The sequence below is a fragment of the Salvelinus fontinalis genome, chromosome 13, assembly GCF_029448725.1.
Source record: "Salvelinus fontinalis isolate EN_2023a chromosome 13, ASM2944872v1, whole genome shotgun sequence".
Classification (NCBI taxonomy): domain Eukaryota; kingdom Metazoa; phylum Chordata; class Actinopteri; order Salmoniformes; family Salmonidae; genus Salvelinus; species Salvelinus fontinalis.
The window spans coordinates 11605302-11620379 of NC_074677.1; the positions used below are offsets into that span (position 1 = coordinate 11605302).

Consider the following 15078-nt stretch of genomic DNA (forward strand, 5'->3'; position numbering starts at 1 on the left):
GGAGTAAACACTGACAACCTGGAGTAAACACTGACAACCTGGAGTAAACACTGACAACCTGGAGTAAACACTGACAACCTGGAGTAAACACTGAGACAACCTGGAGTAAACACTGACAACCTGGAGTAAACACTGACAACCTGGAGTAAACACTGACAACCTGGAGTAAACACTGACAACCTGGAGTAAACACTGAGACAACCTGGAGTAAACACTGACAACCTGGAGTAAACACAGACAACCTGGAGTAAACACTGAGACAACCTGGAGTAAACACTGAGACAACCTGGAGTAAACACTGAGACAACCTGGAGTAAACACTGAGACAACCTGGAGTAAACACTGACAACCTGGAGTAAACACTGACAACCTGGAGTAAACACTGACAACCTGGAGTAAACACTGAGACAACATCGTGTGGTGCTTGTGTGTTTGCTGGGTAGTAAGGTAAAGATGATATTCTAAGCCTAACTGTCCAACAATGAAGGAGGAACAAAGTTATTATTAGCAGTAAGAGCAATAGCAAGAATCAAGTGATGATCACTCACGCAGCAAACTGAGAGATTCATTGGAAGAAAAAACTAAAAGAAAAGGGGAAAGATAACATTTGTGAATTTTATTTCTCGTCAGCTCCATGTTTCTCACTTTCGCTGTAGACCAAAAGCACCGGGGCCTTTGGGCAACACAATCTCACATTGTTTGTTTCTGAAGGAGTCAATGGGTGAACAGAATTAGGCATCCAGGTCAAAACATGTCTCTTCATTCATCTCATTGGCCTCTATTGCATATTACATCAACGGTTAAAACAAATAAACAGTTCCAGCATGACAATGCACATTACTTAAATACTGAGCCCCTGGGGCCATAATACTGTTTCCAACAACCATCTATACCACTGACAGTCTCTCATAGGCATACCAGCACACATTGTACTATCTTTTTCTAAATGCATTTCATAAGTTTGTATTCCACCTGGAAACAATTTTTTCCTTCACCTTAGCAACCACTGTGGATATGTTTAACCGTTCTGTAAAAACGTAAATGGACGTTTCTATAGCTTGAACGTAACCCAACCCAACCCCAGATGTGCCTGACCATCAGAGATGGTCTGAATTCAAACGTCAATTTAAACATTTGTAAAATTGCAGAATTTGTAACAACACATTGGAATTTAAAACAATGTTTCTGTTATTTTACATTTTGCTATCCAGTAGAGAAATTCAGAGATTTGTGAATTACATTTCGGAATATCAAGTGAACCAATTTCCCTGTAAGTAATAGAAGGAGTCAAATCATTGGAATTTACCCCAAATCTGCCATCTGTACTTGTGATAGAGGGGAAGAGCTGGTACAATACCCAGTACAGTTTCTCTGTGTCCATAATCATGTCGAAACACTGACTGCATCTTTATTTCATAAAGCATCCACCTATAGGTGTGAATCATTACATTTTTTACCCCCAAAACCCAAACTCTGAAGTCATGCAGGAGTGCAGGTTGGTATTGTTCCCTATTGTCATTGACAGAAACTGCTTTAAACTAGAAGCACTTCCCTTGTTCTAGCTATAAATAAACCTTGACCGCTAAGATATATACTATATTCCTATATTTTATATACAGCCATTAACTGGCTGATATAAATCCAGTTTTTTCTATTACGATATTCATCTAAAAAAAAAAAAAAGTACCTGTGCAAATATCCACAAATTGAAGTGTTCACATTTAAGACATTGGCTCCCTCCAGTGGCTCATTATGGGCATTGCCCTAGGGCCCACTGGAAGGAGCTGATTCAAGTCAAAGCAAAGTGCATTGAGGTCTATATTACCTAATGCTAATATACACCACAATGTTATAGGACATAGGACTGACCCTTTTCAGGTCAATAAGTGTGTCTGTCTGTTCTGTACTGTAAAGGGCGGTGAAATGTAGTGGACTAGTATTGTCCTCCTATATAGGGGATCCTGTCATTGGGCAGACAAAACAGCACAAGGAGATTCAGAAGAGATTATTCAACAACGTGTCTGTGAAGCAGATGACAGTTGTGAGTGGTTTTGAAAAAATAAACGACAGGAGGAGGATTGCAAAAACAAACTGACATACAGACAGCAAAAACGCTTGTGATGAAGATCAAACCCTACATGATCACTTTGGTCTGACTGGTTAAATCACCATGAGCAAAAATCCACAACTGAGACCGAGAGCGTTAACAGTAAATAACCAGGCAGACATCTTGGTCTCTGTAGCCTACATGAACATCACAGTACATCCTTTATTCTAATCAGGAGGAGGGTGAGGAAGCCTTTTTGAGGTTCTTATTTTCCAACATTGAACTTTTACTGTATGTAGGCATACTGTAAGAGGAGCAACAGGGAAAACACAGCATACCAGTCACATTGTCTTTATGTCTCTCTCTGTCTCTGTCTCTCTCTGTCTCTATAAATGACTCCTCTGCGTATCTATGCACTTCCCCTACAACCCACAGTAGCCGACCCCACATGAAAAAATACATTAATATACTATGGTAAGAATACTGTACTATTACTATATTATTCACTGTAGTGTTTTGCAGACTTTCCAATAGTATTCAACCGTAGTGTTTTTGCAGACATGACTGTAGTATATACTGCAGTATTTTTGCAGACATGATTTACAGTTTACTATAGTTACATACACCGGATAGGTGCAGTGAAATGTGTTGTTTTACAGGGTTAGCCATAGTAGTATGGCGCCCCTTTAGCAAATTAGGGTTAAATACCTTGCTCAAGGGCACATTGGACAGATTTTTCACCTTGTCAGCTCATGCATTCGAACCAGCAACCTTTCGATTACTGGCCCAATGCTCTAACTGCTAGGCTACTTGCCGCCCTGTAGGAAACCAACAGGACAAACACTAAAATAGCAAATTTTCCATAACCTGTAGGTAGGTAGGAATGGAGTCTGAACGGATACTTTAGAGCTTCTGCTCTTTTATATAACCTGTAGGGAACACAATATATGGTCTATACTTGGCATGTAGGTTTCTCATTCATGGGTGGCACAAATTGGGGTACAGGGTATGGGAATGGGTGAGGTATATGCAAATTAATATTGTAGATTTACTATAGTTAAAAAACTGTAGTGTTTTTGCGGAAAATGTAGTATTTTTGCGGAAATTACTGTAGTATTTACTATAGTATTCTACAGTATACTACAACATGTAAGTACTACACATGATCAATGGATACTACAATATGGAGTTTAGTATTCTACAAAATTCTATAGTAAGCACTACACGATCGAGGGATACTACAGTGTGGAGTATAGTATTCTACAGTATACTACAGTTAACTACATAATTTTATAGTAAGTACTATAGTATTGTATAGTAAACTGTAGCATTTTGTCATGTGGGACAGTCATCAGCAGTAGACAAAACCAGTTTGATCTGAAGTTCACCAATGTCAAAATGCTGAAGGGTGTCAGAGTAGAGGCACCAGTGTGTGTGTAACAGTGGGAATGGGATTGGGTGGTTCCAGTTGCCTCAGAAAAAAACTGATTTTGATGTTCACCTTCAATGTAGTGAGATGGCTGAAGATAAATCGGCATGGCACGGAATAGAAATCAAACAAAATTGCATTGCATCGCATTGCACTGAAAGCAATATGACATATATATATATATACACACATATATATACATACATTAATATACATATATATACACATATATACATATACATATATACATATATGACTTACTCAAATACACAGAAATAAAGTATTTAAAATATAAATACTTAAATAATCATGTACTTCAAACATTGTCTGTTCCAAATTTGGTTCACTAGTATGTCTGACAGCTTTTCATTTTGGCAAAGCCATGTGACATTCAAGGGCACAATGTTCTGCAGTGAACCGCGGTTGCATTTTTTTCCTTTCCAGCCACCCTTTCAGCCATAATACATTGAGTTAGGCTATTTTATGCAGAGGAACTGTAACTCTTTCATGACTTGAATTCAACTTTGCTGAAGAAATGTAAAAGGGATAGATCATATCGTGAGAAGTAGGGGATGAAATGCTTAAAAACAGCTTGATATGATTATTGGTAATGACCAGTTCCAACACAGACATTGATCCCAGCCAATCAGAGGGTTAAAATAGTTTCTCAGGAAAAGGAATGTGCCAATGGAATTACTTTGCAAGGGTGTGTGCAGGAAACCAAATGTACAGGTAGCTAAAGAGGTATGAAGGTGAAAAAGTAGCACTATGAACCACAGTTCTGATCTACATAGATTACGTTTTCATATTGCCGCTGATGGAGCATGATGTATACCAAAGTGTATACTACCTGATCCTATACATTAATAAAACAGCTTATTACGGTGTGGGTTGTACAATACTACAAAACTGAAACCTATATCCGTCCAGTTTATATTTGTCATGTGCAATAAGACTTACTGAGAAAGATTCATGGTGTGTCCGAGAAAACATCCCCATCTGCTACTTTATTCAGTTGATGATATTGTAAGTGGAAAATGGATGTGAATGTTACCATTGGCTGGTTCAAAGTGTCTGTCAACTCCTCTGTCATTGCCAATAATTCAATCCCACCCATACCATGCACACAATGAAAAACAGAGCAACTTTTCAGGCCACTTGTCAAATCATTGAGTTAACTGTCTCCCTATTTGTGCATGTTGTCCACTGGCGACAAGTCCTTGGATAATCACTTAATCCATATTAATGTTCAAATGGGAGAAGAATGACCAAAAACACATACAGTGACACGCAGAAGACAATCAAAGACAATCAAAGACGGCGAGACACAAGAAATGTTTACGATAGTGTCGGTTCGGAGGTGGTGATGGTTAAAAACCACAATGATACCAATCATAAAAGTAATAGTCATTATGGCTAGAGTTAACAATACAAAATATGAAGCTGGATTTCTCTCTGGTTCGGATCCAGTGGATGAAGTTGGGGGGAGGGGATGCTTGAGTCTGTGTGGCGTGGGGGGTTTGGGTGGTGAGGTTGAGACTGGTGTGGAGAGGGGTAGGTCTTTAGCCACGTAAGAGACAGGAGGAAATGTATTTATCTCCAGCCCCAAGTCCCTTTATCTATTTCTCTTTCCATCCTTCTCAACCCCCATTATATTCAGAGTTCGAGGTCCTTCGAGATTTGCGTGGCGATGTCCCGGAAAGCAAGTGGTGCCCCCCAGAGTCGCGTGTACCGCACCCCGTTGGAAGACTCATTGTTGGCGGCGCTGCCCCCTGTGGAGAGGTGGCACACCTCGGCCTCAAAGGCCACTTGACCACTGGCCGCCCCGTGGGTGCAGGAGAGCAGAAAGGGGCCGGCATGGTGGACCTGGCAGCCACAACCCCGTGCCGCCTCCCGCAGGGCCAGCACCACCTCCGCCGGGTCCCGCCGCCCCCCAGGTCCTCTCAGATCCCAGCCACGTCCGACTGCCCAGGGCTCGGACGCTTTTTGATGCCCAGGTAAATGGCGACTGGAGGCCAGAAAGGGACAGAAAAGTAGGAGAAAGGACAGAGGTGTGGAAGAGTAGAGGAAAAAGGAGGAGAGAACAGCTGTTAGAGGGAAAGGGGTAGTAAATGTGGGTAAGAAGAAAAACTTGTGACGGGTTGTTGAATCTAAACTTGAATGTCCAGTTAAGGTGTGTAAGTTTACTGTCTGAAACATGAGTTCTAGATGGGTTGACGAAGGGCTGCCGGATATACTGACCTTGTGACATATACTGACCTTGTGACCGCAGATCGGCAGATTCCCTCAGGTTCATTTGTGACCCTGCGTAGAGAACAAACACACACGCACACGCACACGCACACACACACACACACACACACACACACACACACAGTTAAAGGGGGAATCGGAGAGGTGATTTATGGGAGATGCAGTTCCATGTCCACCAAGTACACAGTCATCATCCATCCAGAATACAGTGAAGCCATTCAAAAAGAAAGGAAAATAAATCAGAGTGAGGAAAAGCAAACAACAACAGCAACAAAATCCTCCAGGTGTTCATGGGTTGCATGTTGCCTCACAATATTATTATGAAAGTTCTATTGACTTCTGAGTCATTGTTTTACTCAATGCATTGTCAATTGGCGTTGATGAAGATTTAGTCGAAAGTGCGTTATAGTGGCTTGGAAATACGATGTCATTTCTAAAGGAGACACATAATGAGAAGGAAAACCTTTTGTCATCATTGTGATGTCGTCAGATTAACTTTAGATGCAGTATAACCACAAATAGAACAAGGAGCCATATGTTTCACCAGATGTATGAATCTGAACCTTCCGGTTTGAAGTTCCACTCCCCACCAAATATGGTGAGGAGAAAGCACCAGTGGCCGGCAGTGGAAGAACATGGAGCTAGATGGAATTGGGCCGACATGCACATTTTCTCAGCGATTAAACATTTCATCTGAATACAGTTTGCTTTTCACAAAACAATAATCTGTTATGAACAGAGTTGACTAAGTCTTGTAGACTGTCCAGGAATCAACTGTCATTCAAAATAAAACAAGGTAGATGGAGTCACAGGAAGACCTTATGCACTAGGATGGTGCCCCTGGAACAAATCATTATTTTAACGCAAGCCCTTACGTATAATAAAAGGATAAAGTTGTAAAATGTGTTGTTGTTTAGAAGGAGGACAATGGCGAATTGAGTTACTGCACACACGCAGTTCACAGAGTAGGCATTTCCTAACGGAAATATGCAAACACATGCTAGAACGCGGCATAAGGATCTTGCTAGCTCGTGCTTGGCTCTGCCCACTATGCTTAATTTGCTCCCATTGGAAACGACAGGTTGTGGTGTATCTTGGTTTAGTTATAAAAAAATATTTGGTAAAATGTTAGTGAGCCTGTCACGACTTCTGCCGAAGTCGATGCCTCTCCTTGTTCGGGTGGTGCTTGGCGGTCGACGTCACCGGTTTTCTAGCCATCATTGATCCATTTTTAATTTTCCATCGGTTTTGTCTCGTCTTCAGAGACACCACCCTCAGGGCTTTGAAGGCATGGAGACATTGGCTTGAGGGGGCTAAACACCCTTTTCTCATCTGGACTGACCATTGCAATCTGGAGTACATCCGGGAAGCGAGGAGACTGAATCCTCGTCAGGCAGGGTGGGCCATGTTTTTCACCCGTTTTGTGTTTACCCTCTCTTATAGACCAGGCTCCCAGAACGTGAAGGCAGACGCACTGTCCCGGCTGTATGAGACATAGGAGCGGTCCATGGATCCCACTCCCATACTCCCAGCCTCTTGTTTGGTGGCGCCGGTAGTGTGGGAGCTGGACGCGGACATTGAGCAGGCGTCACGTGCAGAGCCCTCTCCCACTCAGTGTCCAGCTGGGCATCTGTACGTTCCGTCTGCTGTTCGTGACCGACTGATCTATTGGGCCCACACGTCACCCTCCTCTGGTCATCCTGGGATAGGTCGGACGGTGCGCTGTCTTGATGGGAGGTACTGGTGGCCCACTTTAGCTAAGGGCGTGAGGATTTATGTTTCCTCCTGCTCAGTGTGCGCCCAGAGCAAGGCTGCTAGACACCTGCCCAGAGGTAAGTTACAACCCTCACGTTCCACAACGACCGTGGTCACACCTGTCGGTGGATTTCTTAACTGATCTTCCACCTTCACAGGGTAACACCACGATCCTGGTCGTTGTGGATCGTTTTTCTAAGTCCTGTCGTCTCCTCCCTTTGCACGGTCTCCCTACGGCCTTACAAACTGTGGAGGCTCTGTTTACACACTGCCTGAGGATATAGTGTCTGATCGGGGTCCCCAGTTCACGTCAAGGGTCTGGAAGGCGTTCATGGAACGTCTGGGGGTCTCGGTCAGTCTTACCTCAGGTTTTCACCCCGAGAGTAATGGGCAGGTGGAGAGAGTTAACCAGGATGTGGGTAGGTTTCTGAGGTCTTATTGCCAGGACCGGCCGGAGGAGTGGGCGAAATTCGTGCCCTGGGCAGAGATGGCCCAAAACTCACTACGCCACTCCTCCACTAACCTTTCTCCCTTTCAATGTGTATTAGGGTATCAGCCGGTTCTGGCTCCATGGCATCAGAGTCAGACCGAAGCTCCTGCGGAGGAAACCTGGGAGGCCTCCCACGTTCACCTCCAGCGCTCCATACTGCGCCAGAAAGTTGGCACAGACCGTCACCGCAGTGAGGCCCCGGTGTTCGCACCAGGGGACAGGGTCTGGCTCTCGACCCGAAACCTGCCCCTACGCCTGCCCTGCCGGAAGCTGGGTCTGCGGTTTGTGGGGCCGTTTAAAGTCCTGAGGAGAGTGAACGAGGTATGTTATAGGTTACAGCTACCCACTAATTACCGTATTAACCCCTCGTTCCGTGTGTCTCTCCTCAGGCCGGTGGTGGCTGGCCCGCTCCAGGAGACTGAAGTGCGGGATGTTCCTCCGCCCCCTCTGGACATCGAGGGGCGTACTCCGTTCGATCCATTTTGGATTCGAGACGTCGGGCGAGGGGCCTTCAGTACCTCGTGTACTCGGAGGGGTACAGTCCGGAGGAGAGAAGCTGGGTTCCGGTGGAGGACGTGTTAGATCCTTCCATGCTGCGACAATTCCACCGTTTCCATCCGGATCGCCCTGCGCCTCGCCCTCCGGGTCGTCCCCAAGGCCGGTGTTGACGCGCTGCTGGAGCCGCGCATCAGGGAGGGGGGTACTGTCACGACTTCTGCCGAAGTCGATGCCTCTCCTTGTTCGGGTGGTGCTCGGCGGTCGACGTCACCGGTCTTCTAGCCATCATTGATCCATTTTTCATTTTCCATTGGTTTTGTCTCGTCTTCCTACACACCTGGTTTCAATCCCATTAATTACCTGTTGTGTATTTAACCCTCTGTTTCCCATCATGTCTTTGTCAGAGATTGTTTTATGTTCAGTGTCGTGTTGTTTGTATTTGGTGCTCGACGGGTTCTCCTACCCAATTTGTTTCATTTGTATTTATGGTTTTGGAGTTATGTTTTGTTTTATTAAATTACTCAATTTTACCAAGTTTAATTCTCCTGCGCCTGACTTCCCTGCCACCTATACACACGAATTGTGACAGAGCCTCCGTTCAGATGGCGTGACACGACTGGGTGACGTAAGTGCAACCCATGAATACGGGTCAGAGTATGGAGTGATATTACTGCAATATGACCCCGTATCAGAGGCCCTGACTCGCACAACAGAGTCAACTAATAAGGCTGTATCAATATAAAACATAAAAAAACAACCCCATGCTTCTCATATTGTGTTTGTTCAGTGGGAACAGTGAATCTGTACTGATATGATTGTACTCCACGTCTTTTAGGGTGCGGTAGGAGAATCCACAGCAGTGTAAATGTTGGTGCATTCTGTGACACCAACTGTACGTCACTATCAATTCCACCACACAACAAAGACAGTCCGCATGTCCAGGAATCAACTGTCATTCAAAATAAAACAAGGTAGATGGAGTCACAGGAAGACCTTATGCACTAGGATGGTGCCCCTGGAACAAATCATTATTTTAACGCAAGCCCTTACGTATAATAAAAGGATAAATAACACTTTCATAACATATCATAGGTGTCAGTTTATGACAACTAAGACCATGTTTACTGTTTATCAGCCAATTGTCTAGCAAAACTGCCATAGCTAATTCATTGTTTGTGTCATGTTAAGTCATTGTTATGACAGTGTTATGTATCCCAGGCATGCCAAAGGAATGAACCAAAAAGCAGTGTGAGAGAGCTATGGAATAAAGACAAGTAGGTAGACACACAGGCCTACAGATAGACAGACAAACAGGCATGCATACAGACACACAGCGACAGACACACAGGCCTACAGATAGACAGACAAACAGGCATGCATACAGACAGACAGAGACAGACACACAGGCCTACAGATAGACAGACAAACAGGCATGCATACAGCCACACAGAGACAGACACACAGTCATACAGATAGACAGACAAACAGGCGTGCATACAGACAGACAGAGACAGACAAACAGGCATGCATACAGACAGACAGAGACAGACACACAGTCATACAGATAGACAGACAAACAGGCATGCATACAGACAGACAGAGACAGACACACAGGCATACAGATAGACAGACAAACAGGCATGCATACAGACAGACAAAGACAGACACACAGTCATACAGATAGACAGACAAACAGGCATGCATACAGACAGACAGAGACAGACATACAGGCCTACAGATAGACAGACAAACAGGCATGCATGCATACAGACAGAGACAGACATACAGGCCTACAGATAGACAGACAAACAGGCATGCATGCATACAGACAGAGACAGACATACAGGCCTACAGATAGACAGACAAACAGGCATGCATACAGACAGAGACAGACATACAGGCCTACAGATAGACAGACAAACAGGCATGCATACAGACAGAGACAGACATACAGGCCTACAGATAGACAGACAAACAGGCATGCATACAGACAGAGACAGACATACAGGCCTACAGATAGACAGACAAACAGGCATGCATACAGACAGACAGAGACAGACAGACATACAGGCCTACAGATAGACAGGTAAGGCAGACAGACATACAGACAGGTAAGACAGACAGGCATACAGACAAGTAAGGCGTACAGAGAGACAGGCATACAGACAGGCATACCGACAGGCATACAGACAGGCCTACAGACAGGCCTACAGACATGCCTACAGACAGGCCTACAGACAGACATGCAGACAGACAGGTAAGGCATACAGACAGACGGACATACAGACAGGCATACCGACAGGCATACAGACAGGCATACAGACAGACAGGCATACAGACAGGTATACAGGCAGGCATATAGACAGACAGACAGACCGACCGACAGGCATACAGACAGGCATACAGACAGACATACAGACAGGTAAGTACTAGGCACATGGGAAGTTAGAGAAAGGAAGTCATACAGACAGACATGTCAGTAAGACATACACAGACAGATAGGCAGACATACAGACAGACACAAAGGTATGTAACAGAAAGGCAAACAGATAGGTACAGTACCAGTCAAAAGTTTGAACACACCTACTCATTCAAGAGTTTTTCATTATTTTACTATTTTCTACATTGTAGAATAATAGTGAAGATATCAAAACTATGAAATAACACACATGGATTAATGTAGTAACCAAAAAAGTCTTAACCAAATCAAAATATATTTTATGTTTGAGATTCTTCAAAGTAGCTACGCTTTGCCTGATGACAGCTTTGCACACTCTTGGCATTCTCTCAACCAGCTTCATGAGGTAGTCACCTGGAATACATTTCAATTAACAGGTATGCCTTGTTAAAAGTTAACAAGGTAGGGGTGGTATAGGTAGGGGTGTTGTGACAAGGTAGGGATGGTATACAGAAGATAGCCCTATTTGGTAAAAGACCAAGTCCATATTATGGCAAGAACAGCTCAAATAAACAAAGACAAACGACAGTCCGTCATTACAGCCAATTCGGAAAATTTCAAGAACTTTGAAAGTTTCTTCAAGTACAGTCGCAAAAACCATCAAGCACTATGATGAAACTGGCTCTCATGAGGATCGCCACAGGAAAGGATGACCCAGAGTTACCTCTGCTGCAGAGGATAAGTTCATTAGAGTTAACTGCACCTCAGATTGCAGCCCAAATGAATGCCTCACAGAGTTCAAATAACAGACACATCTCAACATCAACTGTTCAGAGGAGACTGTGTGAATCAGGCCATCATGGTCGAATTGCTGCAAAGAAACTATTACTAAAGGACACCATAAGAAGAAGAGACTTGCTTTGGCCAAGAAACACGAGCAATGGACATTAGACCGGTGGAAATCTGTCCTTTGGTCTGATTTTTGGTTCCAACCACCATGTCTTTGTTAGACGCAGAGTCGGTGAACGGAATATCTCCCTATGTGTGGTTCCCACTGTGAAGCATTGAGGAGGAGGTGTGATGGTGTGGGGGAGCTTTGCTGGTAACACTGTCTGTGATTTATTTAGAATTCAAGGCACACTGAACCAGCATGGGTACCACAGCATTCTACAGCGATACACCATCCCATCTGGTTTGCACTTACTGAGATTATCATTTGTTTTTCAACAGGACAATGACCCAACACACCTTCAGGCTGTGTAAGGGATATTTGACCAAGAAGCAGAGGGATGGAGAGCTGCATCAGATGACCTGGCCTACACAATCACCCGACCTCAACCCAATTGAGATGGTTTGGGATGAGTTGGACCGCAGATTTAAGGAAAAGCAGCCAACAAGTGCTCAGCATATGTGGGAACTCCTTCAAGACTGTTGGAAAAGCATTCCTCATGAACCTGGTTGCTCAGAATGCCAAGAGTGTGCAAAGCTGTCATCAAGGCAAAGGGTGGCTACTTTGAGGAATCTAGCATATATTTTGATTTGTTTAACACTTTTTTGGTTACAACATGATTTATTATGTGTTATTTCATAGTTTTGAGTAGGTGTGTCCAAACTTTTGACTGGTACTGTAAGTAAACAGGAACGCAGTCACACACACACACACACACACACACACACACACACACACACACACACACACACACACACACACACACACACACACACACACACACACACACACACACACACACACACACACACACACAGTGTTAGTATGTCCAGAAGGCAGGCAGGCAGGCAGGCAGGCAGGCAGGCAGGCAGGCAGGCAGGTAGGTAGGCAGGCAGGCAGGCAGGCAGGCAGGCAGGCAGGCAGGCAGGCAGGCAGGCAGGCAGGCAGGCAGGCAGGCAGGCAGGCCGACAGAGAGAAGCCAGAGACATGGGAACTTACTAACTGTTTTTGATCCCTGGGGAAGGGTACAACCCGAGACTGATTTGTTTGAACCCTGGCGCTTAGAGGGTTCTAGATTGACCCTGATGTAAGGAGAGGAAGAGCAAAAGAGAGAGATAGAAAAAGAAATGGGAGAGGAAGGGGAGAAAGAGAATATAATTGAATCATGGCCAAAGGAATGGTGGATAACAGCGCAGCTGTAGCTGATTGGCATGGAGGAAGCATATGTTTCATTACATTACATATATGTGATTATACTGTATATTATAGCTGATTCCAGGGAGAGCTGGGTAAGCTCCGTTTCCAATGTCAGGGCCCGGGGCAGTGGTCTGTAACTTTGTGTAACAGAAAATTATCAACCGTGATCTTCTTGAACAAATTCAGTTAGTTAAGTTAGTTAAATTCAGTCCCCCGTTTCCCCTTCTAAACACGACCCTGGTCCACGACTACCTGCTTGTGAGTTTGGAGGCAGGTGTTACGGAGGTGACTACTACTATTCACTAAGGTGATTGTCTCCTGCATTTGGAGGCAAACGTTACTGAGGTGAGTGTTGCGGAGGTGAACGATTACCTGCGCGTGAGTATGGAGGCAGGTGTTACGGAGGTGACTACTACAATTCACTAAGGTGATTGTCCCCTGCATTTGGAGGCAAGTGATATGGAGTGGACTGTTATGGAGGTGACCGTTAAGGAGGTGACCGCTTACCTGCGTGTGAGTTTGGAGGTGAGCTTGGTGAAGAGGTTGGAGGTGGCACGGCTGCGGGCGTGCGGCAGGGGACTTGCATCATGGTGGGACAGAGTGGGGGAGGTAGGCGGGGCCGAGTAGACGGGCGGGCCCCGGTCTCTCAGCTGGCCCCCGTGGAAGGTGCTTCGAATGGTGGAGCCCCGTGTCAGACGGCAGCGCTCGCTAGATGAGGAGGAGGCCCCGGCCCCAGAGATGCTCAGGCTGGAGGGGGATGTGGGGGGCAGGCGGTGGGACAGGGAGCTGGAGCAGAGAGACAATTAGAATTAGACAAATGTTACTGTCCACACTAAGTGGAAGCTTGTTTTCGTCTTCACAATAACATGGTTGACAAAAAACAACACTAGAAACGGGGCACCAGGTAGCCTAGCAGTTAGAGAGGTGATCCAGCAGCCAGAAGGTTGCCAGTTCAAATCCCGGGTCCAACGGGAAAAGTCTGTCGGAAGTGACCTGGCAGGAAATGGGAAGTGATCTGGCAACCAACCGGAGAGTTGCTGGTATCAAATCCTAGATGCCATTGCCTGCCGTTGTCCCCTTCAGCAAGGCACTCAACCCCCCACAACAACAGCTCCCCGGGCGCTCAGTCTGGCAGCCCCCCGCACCTCTCCAAAGGCCTGTATGTATGTGTGTCTTTCGTATGAGTTGGTTAAAGGAGAAGTTTTGTTTTTAACAATCAAATCTCATTTTTTTATGTAAATGGAATGTTATAGATGGGTCCAGACACCTATTCTGTGATTTCACTTGTTTTTGAGAAATTTACCCCAAACAGAAAATCCCCCACTGGGCACAGATGTAGACTCAACCTCTATTCTATGTTGGTTCAACATAACTTCATTGAAATTTAACCAGTGTGTGCCTAGTGGACACGTCATCCTCCTTGTGTAGTATGGGGGCCCTTAAAAAACATGAACAAAGGATCCAAAAACACCCAAATACTTATTTTTAGATACAGCAAATCTCTCAGTATAGTAATGCAGTTCTTTAGATGTTGTACACATGAAATTGTGTCATTCCGAACTTATCCGCAACATTATATTCCCTTTTGTGCGACTCAAGCCATTTCCGCTATCCAGCTGTTCAATTCTCCATGTAGCCCGCTGCTACAGGTAAACTCCAAAATATAGGAAACACCAACATAAAGTGTCTTAATAATGTGCCTTGGCATAGACTCTACAAGTGTCTGGAATTTCCTGTATGGAAGGGAGGTTGAAGAAGACAAAGGTTAAGACAATGCGATTCTAATATCCCATTACTATTTGAAACAAATGGTACCAGCTATGCTAGTTAGCAACAGCGCTGGTAGTTACAACGGGGCTGGTCCCACATTTGTGACGACATTGTTGTCATGACTCCGACCGAAGGTGACTCCCATTCCCGTTCGGGTGGCGCTCGGCGGTCGTCGTCGCCGGCCTACTAGCTGCCACTGACTCTTTTTCCTCCCCCTCCTTATGTGTTTATTTGTTACACCTGTGTTTAGGTGATTATACTTAGTTGGGCTTTATTAGTCAGCCAGCCCGTA

The 15078-nt window shown here is 44.9% G+C and overlaps 1 protein-coding gene across 9 annotated transcripts in view; it reads right to left on the reverse strand.

Moving 5' to 3' along the window:
* Positions 1-596: 596 nt before the first annotated feature.
* Positions 597-15078, reverse strand: part of mark4a (MAP/microtubule affinity-regulating kinase 4a) — an 81848-nt gene continuing 67366 nt past the window's right edge. For 2 of the 9 annotated variants that reach the window (XM_055941692.1, XM_055941691.1), the window contains exons 15-18: positions 13524-13802; positions 12819-12901; positions 5736-5780; positions 5329-5484 (exon numbers count right to left, since the gene is read on the reverse strand). In XM_055941692.1, the coding sequence (XP_055797667.1) occupies positions 5420-5484; positions 5736-5780; positions 12819-12901; positions 13524-13802 (472 nt within the window). In that variant the 3' untranslated portion in view covers positions 5329-5419. Of the gene's footprint in view, positions 5781-12818; positions 12902-13523; positions 13803-15078 lie in introns of all 9 variants that reach the window. The other 7 variants (XM_055941689.1, XM_055941687.1, XM_055941686.1 and 4 more) reach the window with 4 other exon arrangements.